This window comes from Drosophila yakuba, chromosome X, assembly GCF_016746365.2.
Source record: "Drosophila yakuba strain Tai18E2 chromosome X, Prin_Dyak_Tai18E2_2.1, whole genome shotgun sequence".
In the NCBI taxonomy this organism is placed as follows: domain Eukaryota; kingdom Metazoa; phylum Arthropoda; class Insecta; order Diptera; family Drosophilidae; genus Drosophila; species Drosophila yakuba.
The window spans coordinates 20,736,479-20,757,233 of record NC_052526.2 but is presented as its reverse complement, the minus strand read 5'-3'; the positions used below and the strand labels follow the sequence as shown (position 1 = coordinate 20,757,233).

Genomic DNA, 20,755 nt, shown 5'->3' with positions numbered 1-20,755 from the left:
ACACAATGAAAAAGATATGAATAAAACTCATGGTTTTTTTGGCCAAAATTGTGCGCATTTATTAATTTTTAAAGACCTATTTCGAATTTTACTACTGATTTCACTTGTGTATATTTTTGATAGAACTTTTGTGGCCTAATTGTGCGCTTGCTTTATCAATTTGTTAGTACCAGCTGGGACCATCCATATATATTGTATATAATCTTTAAATAGTTTATTTTTGCATTAGACATATATTTATACTTTTGTCACCTTACTTCCGAAAAAAAATGCTAGCTCTTCGTTTTTTTTTGGTATTGGCATTGTTGATTACGAGTATGTGGGTACCTTAGGGCATCTTAGACGGCGGTGCCATTGATGAGATCGTAGGGATCCCTTACCTGGCCCATACCAAACAGACTGGCATGGGACCGTCGTCGCTCCCGCTCGATCTCGTCCAGGTCGAAGGCATCGCTCACATAACTGGACCTACGCTGTTGATCATCGAAAGCATAGCCGCGCTGGAATTTCGGTGGTCCGGAGACCGGAGCCGATACCGATGCTCCAGGTGCTCCACTAGTTGGCAGCTGGGCAGCTGGGTAAATGGGCTGCGGATGCTGTTGATAGCCATTCGAGTAGTTCGAAGGCGAGGAGGGAATCGCCGTGGGCCACTGCACCTGACTCTTGGGCGCCACCACCTGGGGCAGCGTCAACGTGGAGGACACGAAGCGATTCTGGTGCTGATTCAGCATCAGCTGCGAGAACCTCTGCTGACTGGAGTCCAATTGAAAGCCCTGGGAGGCCAGCGAATCGGACGACTGCCGCAGGAAGCAGCGCGGCAAGGTGCGACTCTGGCCAAGATCAGCTGGCTGTGGCAGCGACATTCGCACGCCACCCGGATAGCCACCCGTTGCCGGGAAACTGAGATCCGTGTGCAGCGACAGGTTCGAGTTCAGTCGGCGCAGCGGCTTTCCCATGGAGTCCACGCACATGGACGTGCGACGCGGCACCACCAACTGGGCGTGGTCTGCAATAAAAATGATGTTTTAATCATATGTTTTCTTGCTACATTAACTCATTGAACTAAAACCCCTTTGATCGATTGAAATTCGAGCAATAAAACCTCACCTCCCACCACATACAGATGATCCTCCTCTATGCGATTAAACTGCCTGAAACCGTGATCATCGCCATCCGCGTCATCGTCGTCATCGCGATGCGGAATGTCCGGAGCCTCCTCCCGCTTAGCCTGATCCTCCTGCTCCTGCTCCTGCTCCTCCTCCTCCGCCTCATCCCCGCCACTGATGTAGTAGATGTTCTTTGGCTTGCTGCGCATTCCAGCTCGGCGACAGAACTCCTGGAAGAGCTCGTCCTTGGTCTTCCGGAGGCCCCGCTTCAGGCCACAAAGGCGCGACTGATCTTCGAGCTGCGAGTGGGGATTGCTTTGGGTTGGGGGATTGTTGGAGATCTTCGTGTTCGTGTTGGTGGCCATGTTCCGCTGCTGCTTCCGTTTCATTTGGGCGGAGGGCGGCGCTGGCGCCGAAGTTGGAGCTGGATAGATTTCCGTGGCGGTGGAGATGGATCGTGTGAGTGGAAATTCCTGAGGCAAGTCGGCGAAGAGCGCGGGCGCAGGCAGTGGGTTGGCAGCGGAGGGGGCGGGGGGAGCTGGCAGTGGAGCAGTAACGTGGGTGGAGGACACGTACGTATCCGTGCAAAGCTCATTCAGCGACTTAGCGAAGCTGCGCGAGTGCAGATTACACTTGGACACAGCTGGCTTTTCGAAGTAAAAGCTAAAAAAAACAGTTCATAGTTTATAAATGGCTGTAAATAAAATATATATTTATAATAATATAATATAATAATACATATATTTATAATATTTTGGTAGAATTGGTTTCTAATGGGCTTTGCGTGACGTTCATACGGACGGACAAATGGACGGACGGACAGTCGGACGAACATCTTCAGATCTGCTAGGTTCTCGATGAAACTTGTGTGCAATCTCAAAAACAGTCGCTAAAACAGTAGCATTTAGTTAAGTAATGGGTATCTGGTAGTCGAAGCACCCAGCTATCGGGCTCTCTCTTATTTGTAATATAACGAAGTATAAAAAATATAATATATAAAGTCCTAAAGCCTTACCGCCTCTCCAGGTCATTATGCAGATAGAGATTTAAATTCGATCCGGCATTCGGATGCTTGCGACATGCTCCTGGCAGCGTTTGCGTCTGTCCGGGATGGCCAATCTGTCCGGGAATTCCAGGGTGTCCACGTCCCGCATCGTGGACCTGATGGAGTCGGGAATTTCCACTCCTCAGGATTCCATGCGGTGGCTGTGCCGCCGGCTGCGGATTGTGCGGCGTATGGTGACCCAGTCCCTGGTGACCCTGACCCGCACTACTAAGTCCTTCCTGGCTGGCTGTGATGGTGCCGGGCTGCTTGTACCGCTTGTAGGAATCACTCAACGGATGCTGGCCCTCCTTGAACTTGGCGTGGATGTTCGCCACACTAAAACAGGGCAAGCGCTGCGGGGTAATGTACATATGAAAAAAAAAACCACGTGAGTCACACAGACAGCGCAGGAGAAGATGCAGCTAATCCCGGAGGACTCATCCGGCGTCGTTTGCATTTAAGCTGAAAGGTTTCTGCAGTCAAGCGCGAGAATTACGAGTCAAGGGGTGGGCATTTACTAAGGGCAAAGATGATTGTCACAAATGCCACTTTACAAGAAAGCCATTGACAAAATGCTAAACTATGTTTTTTCTTATAAAAATTATGAAATAAAATTATATAAAATATAACTATGTTTTTTCTTATAAAAATTATGAAATAAAATTATATAAAATATAACTATGTTTTTTCTTATAAAAAATATGAAATAAAATTATATAAAATATTACTATGTTTTTTCTTATAAAAAATATGAAATACAATTATATAAAATATAAACAATATGAAAGTATTTGTATGAACCTGATAGTTATGGAATTCTTACAGCTTTGCTCAAGTACTCACACTGTAGTAGCTGACCTCCTGCAAATTGATGAAGAGGAATATGTTCAAGACCCCAACGAACTCCGTGACAATGAATCCAAAGACGAAGAGGAAGAAGCTCTGTCCATAGGAGACCTTGATGAGCGCTGGTTGAAGGGTGGACCGGGGTCTCAACTTCGAGCCGATTTCCGCCTTCAGGATTGATATATAGGCAATCAATCCTATCAGCATCACTAGCCCTACATGAGATAATAACGCCATTTCGGTTTCAAATAGTATTAGTATTATTATTATTATTGGAACCCTTCGAGCATTAGAACAAACTCACCGCTAACAATGAAGAGAATTCCCGCGCTGAAGTAATACAGGTTGTTTTGATGCGAGCACGTGGGGATTAGAAAAACTATGAAGCTGATCACAAGAAATACACCAGCAGCCAGGAAAATAGGACACGACTTGGTGACCGTATCTGTAAAAATTCATGTTATAAGGTTGAAGTATGCATATATCTAAAAATAAGCACTTATAATCTTTAACACCTCTTTCTGTTAACATTTACTTTGAAAATTCCATTCATTACTTTTTATTACTTATTTCCAACCGTGTTTTCATAATAAGTTTAAACATTGTCCCCATGTTTTTCATTTCTTCTACCACAAGAAACGCAACTATAGTCTGGCCTATGTTTCTTGACTTTTGAACATTGCTTCCTTTTTTCACTTTTCACTTTGACCTGTCAGCGAGTGAGAAAATATCCTGCGGCTAAACAAAAACACGTAGAGGCAAAGACAGGACTTGTGAAAAAAGCCGCACTCACAGCAACATCCATTTTTAGCCGACTGTTTAATAGTTTTATTTTCGAAATTGTCACCCGAGGCCAGTTTGAAATTAGTTTTGACCGCTGGAACAAAACAAAATTAATGGGAATGTTTCAAATCGATGGCCAATTGTGTGAAAATTAATGGAATTTCAACCGGCTGTGGATATTGGTATTTTCGGCAGAGGGCTTATATGTGAAAATCTTATAATGGATATTGAAAATGTTCAGCTATTGTCATCGCCTGAGTCCAATTACACACCACTTCCTGTTCTCGGAAAGACCACAAATCACAGGGACAAAAGTTTGCCGATGGAGGCCAAAAGGCTTTTAATTAAAATTCATCCAACTAAAGTTGTATTATGTACATGTGCGTTTCTGTGGGCCAACTAACAACAATAAATCAATTTCGATTTGGCCCAGTCATTCCAGGGCGAGAAAGTGAGGTGGGGGGAAAGGGGGAAGGCAGGCATTCACCTGGTTAAATGCCGAACGCCAGTTAAGCCCATTAAGGCTTAGTTGGGAATTTAAACGCGTCAGTAAAGATGGATTCATCAAGCGAACAGCCTTATAATTGCAATTGTACACGACGCAACTACCGGCATAAATAAGCTGAGAAATCAAAAACCACAGTGGCCTTGTTATTGCAGTTTTCCCAATTATTGGGAAACTCTAATCAAACTGAAAATCGTACGTAACATGACACTGTGTGCAAAAATTTGGTTGCTTTTGTTTAGTAATTATCTCGGCTCCAACAGAAAACCAAATATAAAATTAATTTAAAGCCGCTATAGTCGAGTGCCGCGACTATTAGACACCCTGCATTAAGCAGCAAAATGTTAAGTCCCAACTTAAATCCGTATACGGACGGACGGACAGACGGACATAGCTTAATCGACTTGGGTCTTCTTTATAGGGTCGAAAAAGCATTCTTCTACCTATTACATACCTCTTAACAAATCTAAAAAAGACCTTTATGGCACCAGTCACTGGCATACAAATACCACATAATTCTTAGATAGTACTTCGCTACTTACAGGGTATGGCCGCAGTTGAGTCGTGCGGATCCGGCTGATAGCCCTCATTGGAAAAGTAGTCAATTTTAACGCAGTTGTACGATTCAGCGTCCAGGCCTGAAAACAATCGATAATGTGATATGATTACTATAAAATCTTCCAAAGGAGTCCTTTTTAATGCGATATTTCAACATATTTATCGAAAAAAAAAACAAAGTTGCAAGGGCGTGTGTTTGTATTATTGTTAACTGAAAAGAAGCTCAACTTGCCAGGGTTGCAATTTTAGCCATTTTTCCGGACAGATCTTTTTAGACTGGAAAAATAGTTTTCTTCTAACATAGTTAAATTCGATGTATATCAAACTAGCGAAATTCTTTGCAGACACAGATTTTTAATGGAGTTTTGAGCACAAGGTCAAGTTAAATAAACATTTTGTTATTTAACATTTGTCTAAACAAAGAGAAAATGTCTTTATTATGTGCGTAATATGTGCTTGTAGCCCGATTTCTGTTCTTTGTCAAAGAACCATTGTCCTATTTACATTATTTTTTTAACATCATGCGCTCTTTTTTGTAACCAGTAGGTGACAACCATGGAACGTCCCCTTTTATTTTGTACTTTATGAAATAGAATTTGAGCTACTTAAGTATGTATATGTACATATGTGTAACACCTAGCACTCGTTGGTAAACCATTCCAAACTCAATGTAGTTACACTAGTCGAAAAAAATAGAAATATACCACATTGCCGAGGATTGTCCAAGTCAGAATGCTGGTGGCCAATAAGCTGCTTAGAACTAAGAACCAGGAGCCGCTCCAGGACAAGAAGCCCAGAGTGAAGGCCAAGCCAAAGGGAAGGGTAAAGTGCAACGGGAAGGCCAAGAGCAATGGCAAAAACAAGTACAAGATCAGGGACTCCGAAACGAGCTGCTCGTTGGCACTGGAGCGGGGCAGCGGGGATGGACCGCATCAGTTGGTGCAGCCGAGCCTGGTGGCGCTCCACTTCATGGACATCTCGCTGCGCCACTCGGATGTCCAGCTGCTCCAGTCCGCTCACGAGGGCATCAACGAGCGGCTGGTGGCCTTCTACTACGCCTACCTTCAGCACCGCCGCCACCGCTCCGAGTCGGATCTGCACTTCCTCAATCCTGTCCTGGCTGCCCGACTGCGCCACATGAGCATGCGGCAGTTGTGGGCCATGGTGCGCGAGCGACGCCTCAACGAGAAACAGTTTATCTTGGTGCCCATTTGTACCCATCCAAGGTAGGTTACTTCGTTTTGCATGCATAATCCGAGATCCATAATCCATGTCCATAGCTCATAGATCTTGACATTCGGATATACGGACATACGGACATACGGACATACGGACATACGGACATACGGACATACGGACACACGGATATACTGACATACGGACATACGGACATACGGACATACGGACATACGGACATACGGACATACGGACATACGGACATACGGACATACGGACATACGGACATACGGACATACGGACATACGGACATACGGACATACTGACATACGGACATAATGACATACGGACGGACAGATAGACGGACTTGTTCAGATCGTCTCGGCTAGTGACCCTGATCAATAATACATGCCTTCTGCCTATTACTTACCTTTAAGAGAATCTAAAGAAGGGTATCTCTTCTAACTGGTATACAAATAATCCTTACAGATAATCCTTAACCCATAAAAATTAATAATTAAATCGTAATATTCGATTTAACTGTACCTTTACCTACACAAAACACTATATGGCTTTAATAACAACTTTGACCTTAACTCCCTAGACCCCACGGACACTGGTCTCTACTGGTGATTTCGCGGCCGGACAGCAAGTTCTACCACTACGATTCGTTGGACAACTGCCATTCGCTGTTGGCCGCCTCGGTGTCGGAAACTCTACGAGCGCCCCTCGAAGCCTGGAAGTTCGCCCTGGTCACGGGTCGCTGCCTCCAGCAGGGACGCCAAGCTGCTGGCAAGGACAAGGATGGCTCAAGTCGCGACCCCTCCTCCGGCATCCACCTGCTGTGCATGACCGATCACGTGGCGGACTATGTGGTCAGGTGTGGATACGCCACCAGTTCGCTGCTCATCGCCGTTGACCAAATCGCTGCGATGCGCACCCACCTGCTGGAGCTGATTCTGTCGCTCGGCGGCAACCTGCCCTCCAAAAGGAGCCACTAAAAGGAAAGCCTCTCCAAGCCCAGGTGGCCCCACGTTCGTTTGCTTTACATTTGTTGACGACGCATAAGAACATAAACAAAAATATCGAAAAATAAACCAATGCAAACAAACATTCTAGAGTGTTAGTACTTTTTGTTATTCCAAAAAGTGCACTTTTTTGTTTGGTATTAGTTTGGTTCTTGCTTCATAAAAAAGGCACCTATAAATTGTGGTGCTAAATAAAAAGGTGCTATGTATTGTAATTGTACTAATAAGTGTATGATTATTTGCCAAAACTATTAATTGTATTCCAATTAGCTTAAAGTTTTTAATTCGAAATATCCAATATTATTTAAATTGATATGGGTCGTGACTTTAAAAAGATGTTCTTAGTGTGGTGAATAATTACAAATATCTTCACCCATCGATTTAAGTCATAAAGGCAATTATTACTTTCCAGTTGCATAGCATTGCAGGCAGCCAAACATGCCAACAATTCCGAACAACTCCGATCCGATTAATCTTCACCGGAAAATACAATAAAAGGGACAGCTGTCAGTGGGGGCCTTAATTAAGTGACTGACTGACTGACTGACTGATTGATTGGTTGACCACCCGCCGCCTGACTGCAGTTTAATTTGTCCAAATCCGAAGCCCTCAGGCTGCCACTGCCACTGACCCGCAGTTATTAAAGCCGAATAAGCCCAGAAATCATTGTTCCTCGTTCGGGTGGCAAAAAGAGCAGCACCTGGCAGCACCAAATAAAAGAACACATAGACGCCACCAGTTCCATGCTTCCATGCTGCTCCATTCCATGCATGTCATATTTGTCTTCATTTGCTGGTGGCGCAAAATGTGGTGTCGGGTAGTGTGGTGCTGCACAGCAGCTAACTCACCTGGCAGAGTGGTGCACAATATCCAGAGACTGGACTTGGTGTACTTGGTGATGTAGGCGCCATCGTCCAGGGCCTTGAAGTTGGCCGTCCCATTGTAGTTGGCATTGGGCAGCTTCTCCTCCGTAAAGAGCCACTGGGGTCCTGCCAGAGCGGCGATGACTATGGCCACCGAAATACTGCAAGAAATCAGACACCATCCGAAATGTTCAATAAAGTTCGATAAAGAAAAAGCGATTAAATAAATAAACAGCAATTGTCCAATTCCTTGTTTAATAATGCTTATATAACTCCAGCAATCCGTTTAACTTTCACTTTCAGAACCACAGTGTTTTGTAGTGCATTTGGAGAGAGAGCAGAGAAAGTTGCATTCTCTAAATCAAAATCGATGTGGGCGCTGGCTGAGTTGGGTGGACAGAGTGTAATCAAGGGAAATGCCTGCCTATCCCAGGATCTCCGGGCTCTTCAAAAATTGTGCGAGGCTGCTGATTAAAAAATACTTCGACCTGTTTTGTGGTCGGGGACTGCCAAAAACCCAAAAACGAGGCCAAAAATCCACAAAAACAAAAAGAACTTAATGTGTACGATGCTTCCCATCGCCACCCACACACACCAACACACACTCGCACACACACTCGCACACACACTCGCACACACACTCGCACACACACTTGCACACACACACACGCAATGATATGCAAATAAATGTTGTCACCCAAAAACGAGGAGCGCAAATAAAATTGTTGGCGCTGAAAAATGTGCGAAAAAAGAAGCAGTGAAAATGCGAAAAAAGGTCAAAGGGTGGTGGGAATCTTTTTTTTTTAGAGGTATCTTCAGCGCGTCGCCCAGGTATTCGTGAATACATTCATGAGTGCACTCGAACGCCAATATTTGCGCTGTTTGGCACCAAGCGTAGTCACAAGTGCTGAGATGGATTTTATGTGTTATTATAGTACTCAATATTGTTTTAAAAAATTGCCAATTGATTTATGCAACAAAAGTAGGCACCGAGAGTAGCCACAAGTGCTGAGATGGATTTTTTCTGTTATCATAGTACTTAATATTGTTCTCAAACATTGCCAATTGTTTAATGCAACAACAATAGGGGTTTCGCACAAGCAGCACTATTATTTAATCGAATCAAGGTCATAATATTTAAACAGTTTCTTTTAATAGGATGTACATATATAAACGTTATCTCTATCAGTTCGGATTATTTGGCTATTAATGCTTTAAACTCGATTTGAAATTCTTACTTACTGACTGTGTACGCATTTAACTCATATCTTTTAAGATAAAAATACGATTCAATATGATTACGGGTATCGAATTGCCAATTCCCACAAAGTCGAACTATGAAGTTATGAGAAAGTTTAACTGCAGCCCATGTTTACGTGTAGAAACAGTAGCAATCCTACTTGATATCGCAGGAAAAGTAAATACGCATATCTGATAGTCGAGGTTGTCGCCTATACCGTTTTTCCTTGCAACCATAACCGTACGCCAAATAATATTTAAAAGAAACATATTTACAATGTACATATATGAAACATACAGAAACAGGATCTAGTGTTTCTAACTTTAATATAAAAAAGTTAAAACAGTTAACCTGGCCTATAATTTTGTAACTTTTTTATTTAGAAAAGTTTATCGGTAAAAGGAGAAAAGCACGAAATGAAGTAACAATACTAGAATCTATCGATCACAGTTGGCCGATTCCTTTTCCTACGGCATCTGTCAAATCAGAGTGACTGGTGTTAATGAAAATTTCTTATTCAATCTGTTCATTGCGTGCCATTGCTATTTCTCTCGTGCAATTCTTCATTATTATTTGCTAAAAAATATTTATGATGCAAAGCATGTTTTCGAATCGTTACAACAAAAGGCGACGCGATTTTTACGAGCGTTACGAAGGTAGGTTTTTTTATAAATATGGAACATACTAGATTCAAAACAGTAGAAGGTAGTAGTCCTGTGACTTTTCGCTCAGCAAAACAGTTCTCAGTTCTCAAAAGTTGTTGATACAAGTAGTTGATAATTTCAGTCTTATCATAGTTATTTATTATTTCGAATTTCCTTGATATACTCTGCATCTGACTGTAGCTGCGAGGAAGCGTCATCCTAGTTTGCCCGAGAACGAGCGTCCGGTGGAGCCAACTGAGCTGAAGATTTCAAACTGTTCCGTTAATCGCCGCCACTTTTCGTATCGTCAAGTGGCCAATCAGACGCGAGAGCAGCTGCAGAACGACTCCTGGCTAACCAGTAATCGACTGCCCATTGTGGTGCGCCACAAAATCGAGCTGCGGAACAACAAGCCTCTGATGTCCAGATACAACGCGGGAGGGGCTACCCATGAGTTCAGCCATAATGGCATACCACGACGTGGTCGTCCTCCAACCGCCGCCACTGCAGCCAAATTAGCATCTGAATTCGCCCTTCAAGTCGGTGGCATTTCCAAAACGCTGACCGACAAAGATGAAGGCCAGTCAGGAGGGTCGTTGGATGTGCAGTTGAAGACCAAGATAGCGGACAAGATTACGGACAAGACTGCGGACAAGATTCCGGATAAGATGGCAAACAATGTGGCGGACAAGATTCCGGATAAGATGGCAAACAATGTGGCGGACAAGATTCCGGATAAGATGGCAAGCAATGTGGCGGACAAGATTCCGAATAAGATGGCAAACAATGTGGCGGACAAGATGATGAACAAGGTGCCGGACAAGAAAACGGATAAGATGGCGGTTAAGATGCCGGATAAGATGCCGGATAAGATGGCGGATAAGATGGTGGATAAGATGGTGGATAAGATGGGGGATAAGTTGGCGAACAATAAGACGGACAAGATGACCGAAAAGGTGGCAGACAAGAAGGCGGACCAATTGGCGGAGGACTCCAAGATCTTGGGCTCCGTAAACATCAAAGTCGAAGGGGTCGAGCAAAATCAAGCGGTGCCACAGCCAAGTTCGATGACCAATACCAATATTAATGCCAATCAGGGTTTTTCCGCAAACTGGAACTTGAGTTCAACTTTAAGCGCTTTTCCTAACTCCGTACAGAGCTTGGATTTTAACTGGGCCGAACACTTCAATGCTATATCAAACCAGTACTACAATCATATCATAAACTCCGTCCCGTTTTCGGGCCAGTTACAGTCGTTTAACCCAACACCTTTTAGAACACCTTTTCTTGGTGTTAACCCATTGATGATGGGTCCTCACCCACCATTTCGGGTCTATACGTGCCCGATGGAAAGCTGCAAGCAAAACTTTGATACGCGGTGAGTTTTTCAACATTAATAATATTTTGTATACCTCTTTAAATCAAAAAGCCTACAAAGCTGACAAAGAACAATTTACAAAATCAATTGTAACTATATTGCATACATGTACATATGCTGTTTTATACATAGTAAGTGTGGATACTTTGAGGTTTGCTCATAAGGAAGAGGAGAATATCCGAAATCCGTCGTTAGTTTTATTAGTAACTTATAATAGGTTTCATTTGTGAGCGTCTTATCCCGATAATTTAATGAGCTATAGTAGCAGAGCTAAACTTTTTTTGTCAAGGAACAATTTACAAAATCAATTGTAACTACTATTTATTGCATACATGTATGGTGTTTTATACAAAGTAAGTGTAGATACTTTGAGGTTTGCTCATAAGGACGAAGGGAATATCCCGGAATCCGTCGTTAGTTTTAATAGTAACTTAAAATAGGTTTAATTTGCAATAATTTAAAGAGGTAGAGGAGCAGAGCTAAAATTATTATTGAGATAGAAAATTGGTATCCAAAATACATATCATTATTGTCGTTCGTTCTTCCATCTTTTCAGACGCGCCATGTACAAGCATCAACGCGAGACTGGTCATCACGCCTGGTCACACAACTGCATCAAGTGTGGCCAGGTCTTTCGCACAGCGGGCTTCAAGCGCATGCACTCCTCTAATGCCTGTGAGCGCAATCTGCACAAGTTCAAAATCGCTAAGCCGAATGAAACTAAGCCAAGAACAAAGCCGGAATAACTCTGTCCTACCTCTGGCACTGAGCGCTTACACAGCTAAAAAAAATTAATTCAACATCGTTTTTTTCTTTATAAAACAAATTTATTTGAGGTGTTTCCCATAAATATTGGAACACGAGAAAATGTGATAGGAATATTTTTTATCATCAATAAAGAACATAACAGCGAAAGTATAGATTTTCGTTCCGTGCACTTTCGTGCGAAGTAGTTTGCGAACAAATTAAGCCCACTTTGCAGTGATTTGTGTCGCTAACACAATTATTTGTCAAGCAACAAGGATGATGGAGCCGCATGGAGGTCTGAATGTCTTGGCTGCTCCTGTGACAAGGACGAGCTGCCATTTGCCAGTTGCCAGTTGCCAGTTGCGAAGCACGTGAAACCAACCAGTTTCCTTTCCTCAGTTTCTTTAAAAATGAATGGAACGGTCGGAAATTGTGTGTGCGTCTTCTGCAGGAATTCAAGCTGCTGGCATTCGGAAGGCGGTTTCGTCACAAGTTTAAAGGATTCGACTATTTAGTTCCTTTCCTAATGGAATTTCGAGCATTTCCCTTTGCGAAAAATCGTCGGTTTTGGTACCACCTTGAAGCACCAAGTGGTACACAAAGTGGGCACATAATATATGTATGTTAGTAGTGGAGAAATATATTAACAGGAACAAGCCTTTAACATAAAGCCATAAATACAAACAAACCGTGGTTTCCCACTATGCCTTTCATTCATTTGGGGCATACTAAAATCATGGACAACTGTGAAAGCGGACAGCCACAGGACAATAAAGGACCTTTGTAAGCGATCACACTTCTCACAAACTCAGCTTTTCAGATTGGCAATTTATGAACAACCGATGTAAATGGTTCATTTAGTGTTTGCCTTTTTAAATATTGAAGATATACCTAAAGTTATTAATAAAGAGATGTTATTTTCTGGAATTTAATTTCCCATTTCAAATAATGGCTTGCCAAATAATGATGTCAAATGATTAGATACCCTTTTTTATTTAGAGTAGAAAGTATTTGATATTTGATGTATGATCACATACTAACCTGGCTGCAACAGGTGTGATGAGCCACAGGTAACCACCGTTGACGGTGGTCATATTGCTGATATTGCCTCCCTGCGGATCAGGAGCACCAGCACGATGTTGCTGCTGCCGCTGGACATGTTGCTGCTGCGTCTGCTGATGTTGCTGATGCTGCTGCGTCTGCTGATGCTGTTGATGCTGCTGCGTCTGCTGCACCTCTATAGCTGGCTGGTGGCGACTCAAAGGAGGCACCAGTCGCTGCAACTGCTGCTGTTGCTGTTGCTGTTGCTGTCGTTGGTTGTTGCTGATGCTGATGCTGTTGTGGTTGTGATTGTGATTGTGGTTACTCCTACTGTGGCTGCTGTGATTGCCAATGTTGTTCAAATGCAGATCACTGAAGCTGCCGGCCAGAGAACTGAATCCCGTGGCCGGAATGCTGCCGGAGATCGTGTTGATCAGGCCAGTTTGCTGATGCTGCTGCTGCGGCGCGAGTCGCTGACCCCGCGGCAATGTGGCATAGGGTGAGCGTTGCTGCTGCTGCTGATGCGGATGCGGATGGTGCAGCAACGGTTGCTGCTGGTGCTGCGGCTGCTGCGATGGATGGCTATGCTCGATGGATGCACTGGTGGTCAGCTGGTGGATGGCCAGCGGCTGCCTTTCGGTGGTGTTGCAGTTGACATTCGCTGGTCGAATGTTGTTGTAGGGATTCTCGCTATTGATGCTGTGCGTGGAGGCCACGCGAAACACATTGGGCACCGAGGGATAATCCCTCATTTTATATTCCACTAGCTTCACTGAGCCAGAACGAAAACCAAAAAAAAATAACAAAAACAAAACAAAACTAAAATAAATCCAACACTTTGAAAGCGCGCCAAAAGTGGGTTTGTTTTTAAATTTCTGGCTGGCACGTCCGTTGCGCTGGAGAACTTTCACTCGACTAAGGGAAACTGTGGTCCTGGCCAAAGGACTCGACTCGGCCATGTAAAACGAACCGAAACGAGTAACTTCGGCTGCTCCGGATGATGATTTTGCTGCTGCTGCTGATGCTGCTCACTGCTCACGATTATAAAACACAGGAGCCATATTTTATCTCTGCTTTTGATGGTATCCATTCAACAGCAATCCACACCTAATGCCCATCACCAATCCTACGACTCGCCGCTTCCTTGGCAGACCCAAATATAGCGGCTATGACCGATGGAAAATTAACTTTTACATTTGCACAGTCAGAAAATCCCAGGCATCAGGAGTTCCTGAGACCTGTGGCCCATAGAGTTCCTATCAGTTATTCTGAATACAAAAATTAGACACATTATGTGTCCAACATGCATGCACTGAAATAAAGCTTTGATTTCCATAACTTATAATCATAGTTATATAGTATAGTATAATCATATCATATAGTATAGTTGCAGATTCCAGCAAGAAGTAACAATAGTAATACAATTTGCAAGAGCAATTTCCTGTTTCTAGGCGTTGTAATTGATGTGGAAAATATATTTAAATGATATTTAGCATATGCTTTATAAGGCCCTAAACGATAATTCTATCTGTTTTCGAACTGTAATTTGGTATATTTTTTACTTTACTTGTAACGGGTGTGCGAATCAAAAGCTTAGTAAAGCTGTACTTTCTCATTCATGCATCTAAAAAAATCCTCAGATATTTTTGAATAATCATCAGCACAACAACGTTGCCTAAATACATACAAGTTCTACGCCAAAAATCGTATTTTACTCTTCCCAAATTAAAAATAAAATACTTTAAATGGAATTATTTTCAATTCTTTGTAATTCATTTCTTGCTGTGTAGGCCAACGGTAACCAGGAGTAGTAATAACAACAACCAGTAGACGTTTGCAACTTCCGTTGTAAGCTAAAAGTGACTTCCGGTCGCTTGGGGATCCCCACTATCTGTCTGTGTGCGTGCAAATCTATGTGCCTCGGTGTGTGTATGTGTGTGTGTGTGTGTGTGTGTGTGTGTGTGTGGATATGGGATATAGCTATCCGAGTTGTTGTTGCAGCCGCCTGCAAATCTAAGCATTTATTGCAGCCCCGGCTCCTTTGGCTGCAACTCTCGTTTATTTAATTGAATTCCCACATGCGATTGAGGTAAGTTCGTGCCATGATTGTGCCACATTAAAAGGGTTGGGCCAACAATGGCTCCACGTCATGGCTCCCCAGCTCCCCAGCTCCACCCAACCACCCAGCAACCACCGCCCCTCAAAAATATCCCGCCCACATCCACATCCACACTCGCCCACGTTTTTGGTCCAAAGCACCTTGTTAAGTGCACCTTGTGAAAGTGTGGAATTGCTGAGTGCAGGCCCAGGAGTGGAGCAGAAGAACCAAAGCCGAAGATTAAGCTGCACACTGGAAAAAGGGCAAATCGCTTTTACTATTCCATCAAATTCGGATTGTGCTGTACCATACTTTAATGCTTCTATGCAGCATGTATTTTGGCAAATGGAAAACCAAAAAACCGAAAAAACCAAAGCTGTTCTAATCAAAAAAAAAAAAAGCGCAAAAGCCAAGGACAAAGGCCATGAAGCCAACTGGCAGGTGGTGCATGATGTGCATTGATTTGGAGGGCAAGTGCGCCAAAATGAAACGAAGTCTGGCAAAAACCAAAGCGGGGCGGAAAAGCTTTAATTAAATATAATACTATTAGCAGTAGGTATGTAAATAGCCTCGAGTATTTGCCCACCATTTTGTTTGGCAAGCAAACAAATTAATTAAAATCTTAATTAAATCTCATTCTGGCTGTGCTGTTTTAGTGCCAACAAGTTGCTGGACGCGCCTTTAATTTGCCATAGAATTAAGCCCTCGACCCTCTCTATTTCAGCATTTAAATACATGGAGCAGAGTTTACAACTTTCGCAAAAGTTTTCATCTAAATGCGCTGCAAATGCTGGCAACACTTTTCTCGTTTCTCGTTCTCTTCTATTTTTCCCATTTTTTTTTTTAGAACAAGAGAGGACTAACAAAATGTTCGCATTTTTGTTTGTGTTGTGCCTTTTGGCAGTTTGCTTTGGCTTTTTTCTCGTTTTCGTTTATATATTTTTTTGTATTAATTTGTTGTTATTTTGTTGCTATTGCAACTGTCAAATGTTTGCCAATGCACACAGACACAGACGCGTCCACGTTGTTAGTGCTGCTTGGCGATATGCAAATGTTCGGAAGTGTGTGTGTGTGTGTATGTGTGTATTTAAGGAAGTACCAATGTGTGCGTGGGTGTCTAATTTAATTCATTTGTATGCGTACATACTGCTGTTGTCTTCCTTAATTTTTCATGCATTTTTCTACAGTTTTCCCATGTCTACGTCTACAGCAAACGGAAAATGCTCGAGAAGCAGTGAGATTGCCCAAAATGAACTGGATTACAAAAATAATTCAAGCAACTTAGTGACAATTAAAGTTGATACATACTTTTGGTACACTAAAACAAATTAGTTGATGATGTCAATGAATATGTAGTTTTCCATATCATTCTATATGTTTTGTAAATCTTTTTCCATACAAAAAATGTCGCGCATTTGGTGAAATATTACGAAAATCTAAAATTATAAAACATTGCCAAATGTTTAATGTGTATTGATCAAGAGTATCTCTAACTTGAACCAAAATGTGAAAATAGTTTTAATGCCGCAGCTGATGTGGCTGTTGTGGCAGCCTCGTGTTGCTAGTTGCAAGCAAGGCGGCTCGGTTTCTTGCAGGACCTCCTTTTGCGGTCGTCCTTTGTCATTCGACCGGAGACTTGCTTGCGAAGTCCAAATCCTATTTGGCCTACAGCAAGAGCAGCTGGCAAGGCCAAGGCGAAACTTTGGGCACCACAGCATTTACTTTCGCAACAAGATGGGCTTCTGCTGCTGATGCTCGAAAGTTGTCCGCCATGTTTGGACATTTTCCCGACGCTGTGTCAGCTTCAATTTGGCGCGGGATTAGTGCCGCTAACAGTTCCAATAGCATTTCCGAAATATTGATTAAATGCACAGGAGTGTCCCAAAGAGTCGGATATCCAGCACAGTGACACACATCGACCGCAGGGACAGATTTGTTGCTGTTGTGCTGACTGATTAGCGCCTTTGCCAAGTTGCTGTTGCTGTTGGCTGGTGGCTGTTGGCTGGTGAAGTTGCTCTTGCTGTTGCTGTGAAAATTGATGAGCAATTAAGGTTATTGACCAATCGCTCGGCGAAGGGTTGCTGGCTTGCAGGAGTTGGGGCGCAACGCTTCGCTGCCTCGCCGACTGACCCAATCACACACATACGAGTGCATATAGGATGTGGTTGTGCACTGAGCACAATATTTTGGCCCAAGCACAAGGCAAAATTATCTCAATACAAAAAAGGTTAAAATGTGTAAGAGAAAGCCATAAAAAAGCCATAAAGTTTTTAACAAAAAAGCCTGAACTAACCACTTTTATCATTATGCTAGTTTAAGTTATCTCTTATCTGTATACTTAGGGGCTAAAATCCAAGGAAATATCCAGTTTCGCTCAGTGAAAATTTAGTCGCAGAACCATCGAAGCGACAACAATGCCGACAGCCAGCCAGCCGAGCAGCAGCAATAACCAGACCACTTGCTCATCCTGCGACGGATGGGAAGCGTCAAACGGAAACGGAAGCAATTGACTGAGTGACAGGTTCTGCGATCCCGCTACCCGCTACCCGCAACCCGCACCCCGCACCGCCCCTGGAAAGGATGGGCAACACCCTGATTAACATTAACTGATTTAAGGTGAACGACTAACCTAAATCCGCGGCAACTCCGTTGGCAACGGAGCCGCAACTTTAGGCGCAAGTGGAGCGGAAGGAGGATGTGGCCAACAAACGAAATGAGCAAAGGACCTGCAATTAATTTTGCACATGCACTTGCCACGCCCACAACCAACCTCATCAGCAATCCTACAGCCACATCCGCACTCAAATCCTGGCTCATAAATTAAGTCAACAAAATTGAGCATTTAATTGTCGGCGCACAATCCAATAAAGGGGAACGCTGTGGTCACCAAAAGGGAAGCGCTTTATTTGATTTGCCTCTGGGCGCAAATATGAAAAACTTCAATTTAATTGCAAATAATAACAGGTAAAAGAAAGGGTCAATATTTTCCAGACTTCAGGACTGCATCATACTGTGACGAATGTATTTGTTTGCCATTTATGTACAGTACAGCTTGAATACGATTGAAATTCATTTCCACTTTCATTTCACTCAATGAAAACCGTCATAATGTCGATGGGATAATGAGTTTTCATTCAGAGAAGTTGTACTGTTCGCTTGCACACCCCAAAACACGTGGCCGGGCGACGAGTTAAAAATAAAGCAAGCACCTGTTAAAAAGGGATTAAGTCCACCTGTTTGTGTTCCAAAGCCACACACACACCCATGCACGCATGCAGGACTTTTCAGGACGCTTTGAAGTCCGCTTAGTTACTGAATGAATACCTACAGTACTGGAGGTGGCGATTGACCGTGCTCGAACTAGTTGCGTGGCTACTTCCCCATTGCCCAATGTGGTAAGGGAACACAAAAATATGCGGAAATAATGAGCTTCATTGCTGCAGAAGAAATAGTTTAAGAAACTTACAGTATGAAAACAAGGACAATAGAAAACCCGCAGCAGTAGAAAACCATCCGCAAATGTCGATCGGCTTGAAAACGTAATTTTCGAGCTAGTTGAAGCGTGAAACTGAACTAATTAACCCCATTTATTTTCACACGTAATGAAAGTAGCACAAGAATACGATGTATTTAGGCATAGGCATATTTGTGATTTAATGTCACCTAAATTAATGTCACCTAAACATGAATATATATTAACTTTTAGCTGACCAAAATGTGATTTAGAGGAAAATCGAGGTTCGCAGAGAGAACTTTATAGTAGTTTAGATATGTTTCAAATTTTTTACCCAATTCTAGTACCTTTTCATTATTTTACAGATAACTAGATGCTAATAAAAAAATGTTAAGAATAATATGGCCCTCGAAGATTCGTTGGAAAGTATGTAACAGGCAGAAGGACCGACCATATAAAGTATATATGTACTATATTCTTGATCAGGATCAATAGCCGAGTCGATCTGGCCATGTCTGGGAATAAAAACAAATAAAGTACATTCCGATTAATCATTAATTTAGGTAAACAATTTTTTTTTTTTCGGCGGATACTTCTTTCATTTTGTTAAAATCTTAAACATTAAGTGTTGTGCTTATTAATTAAGCGAACTTGGTAAAATAAAATTTTTTTGTAACACATTATTTGTATTTTTCTTTTGTCCAAATGCAGAGGCTCTACTGTGCTAACTACGAACGAATGAATGAAATAAAACGTAAAGTAAAATATGAAACTATTAATGCTTTTAAGTGAATTTTCTAATTGATTCGTGCTGCTTTGGTTAGTACTTTAAGTAACTCTAACACTGATCCACATTGGTTCCTTTTCCCAAAACCGTAGTATGGGGACCATTTTGCTAGTTCATTGGCAAACGTTTTGATTTACATGGGATGCACAAAGAAATAATGAAATGCAAGGCAATGAATAAGAAACGTACATAAGTAAAAGTTGTTTACCATGCTCATAGCTGCAACGTAGTTAATCCTTTGGCTCCCTTAAGTATGCAACAGTTTGTCAAGGCGCTTTGCAATTGACTGCTTGACGCACTGCTTGGCGACTGCTTGACTGTGAGATGAAACATCCATGGAAAAGCATTTTTCCCCGCACATAAGTCCCCATTCGGAGGTTGGCAAGGCTGGACAAAGTTAGAAGTGCTCTAAAGGTGGGCCACACAATTTGAATACATGTTTAAGAGAAGTGATGAGCCCTTAAAGTCACTGAAAACAATATATGATACAAAGGAGACCTTAAAAGTGTGTTTTTTTTATAAGTGTCAATGCCGCTTAGTTTCTCCTAAAGCCAAAAAAAAATGTTTTAAGGTGGTTGCAATTTTAAGTTGTAAGAATACTTGATATTTGGATTTACATTTTCTTCAGTGTGTAACTATAACAACCCGCTGACAGCACAGACAGAAAGGAGAACCACATCAAATATTAAAAATGTCGTTTGGCTAACTTTGCAAGAGTTTTGGCCTGGCCCGCGGCAAGCGAATGGGAAAGCTGGACATTGTCCTCTTGGGACCTTGTCCTGTTGGTCAGAAGTTGGATCCGGATCTGCGGGCACTTGCATGCATTAATTGCAGTCCCCCCATCTCCCGCATTTCACCCATCTCCTCCCTCTGTTTGCACCCAAGTCTGAAACTGAATATTCCTGAATGCTCAACCGCATACTGTCCGTTTGTTGTGGAGGAAACCTTGGTGCTTCTCATGGTCGCCAACTTGAGGACAAAGAGCTTTAACTAACTTTATTTCGATTCCAAGGCTTTATAGCGAGCTTGAAATGATGCCCCACTTGTATGTAAATATAACATTACGACAAATGAGCAAGCTATGGTTGAGTGTTTTGACTATTAGATACCCTTTATTCAGGGAAAGGATGTAGCGGTGATTAATTTAGAAGCTTATAACTTTTAAATAGATGGTCTTACTTGAATATTTTTTATACATATATGTACATATATTGTATATGGATATTAAAAAAAATTGCCATTGTTCCGGTATTTTCCAACTATTAGGAATATTTTATTACATTCCATTAACTTACCTTATTATTTTTAAAGTCAAAGCGTATGCCGTTGAAAGTTTCGGTATCATATATGTATAAGCACCGTATTCCAAATTGTATATTGCACAATTTTTGGCTGCGGGTATTAAGAGTCCACCGCATCAAGTCCGCTACAAGTTCAATAATGGTGCTAGTCAATG

At 42.4% G+C, this 20,755-nt stretch overlaps 3 protein-coding genes across 5 annotated transcripts; 2 read left to right on the top strand and 1 right to left on the bottom strand.

The window, feature by feature from the left end:
- Positions 1 to 33: 33 nt before the first annotated feature.
- On the bottom strand, positions 34 to 20,659 carry LOC6526142. Of its 2 annotated transcripts, none has more exons than XM_039377787.1 (8): positions 20,595 to 20,659; positions 7,896 to 8,071; positions 4,828 to 4,923; positions 3,302 to 3,442; positions 2,995 to 3,212; positions 2,122 to 2,504; positions 1,108 to 1,769; positions 34 to 1,006 (listed from the first exon to the last, which is right to left on the bottom strand). In XM_039377787.1, the coding sequence occupies exons 1-8, from the start codon at positions 20,642 to 20,644 to the stop codon at positions 339 to 341; spliced, it is 2,394 nt and encodes a 797-aa protein (XP_039233721.1). In that variant the 5' UTR covers positions 20,645 to 20,659; the 3' UTR covers positions 34 to 338. The 2 variants fall into 2 exon arrangements, with proteins under 2 accessions (XP_039233721.1, XP_002101956.2); XM_002101920.3 differs by lacking the exon at positions 20,595 to 20,659 and adding an exon at positions 12,961 to 13,884.
- Positions 5,437 to 7,130, top strand: LOC6526144 (sentrin-specific protease 8). Its single transcript, XM_002101922.3, has 2 exons — positions 5,437 to 6,069; positions 6,624 to 7,130. The coding sequence occupies exons 1-2, from the start codon at positions 5,576 to 5,578 to the stop codon at positions 7,018 to 7,020; spliced, it is 891 nt and encodes a 296-aa protein (XP_002101958.1). The 5' UTR covers positions 5,437 to 5,575; the 3' UTR covers positions 7,021 to 7,130.
- Positions 9,622 to 12,087, top strand: LOC6526143. 2 transcript variants are annotated; one of them, XM_039377789.1, is made up of 4 exons: positions 9,622 to 9,806; positions 9,996 to 10,450; positions 10,487 to 11,172; positions 11,729 to 12,087. In XM_039377789.1, the coding sequence occupies exons 1-4, from the start codon at positions 9,740 to 9,742 to the stop codon at positions 11,916 to 11,918; spliced, it is 1,398 nt and encodes a 465-aa protein (XP_039233723.1). In that variant the 5' UTR covers positions 9,622 to 9,739; the 3' UTR covers positions 11,919 to 12,087. The 2 variants fall into 2 exon arrangements, with proteins under 2 accessions (XP_039233723.1, XP_002101957.2); XM_002101921.3 differs by having other exon boundaries at positions 9,623 to 9,806; positions 9,996 to 11,172.
- Positions 20,660 to 20,755: the final 96 nt, after the last annotated feature.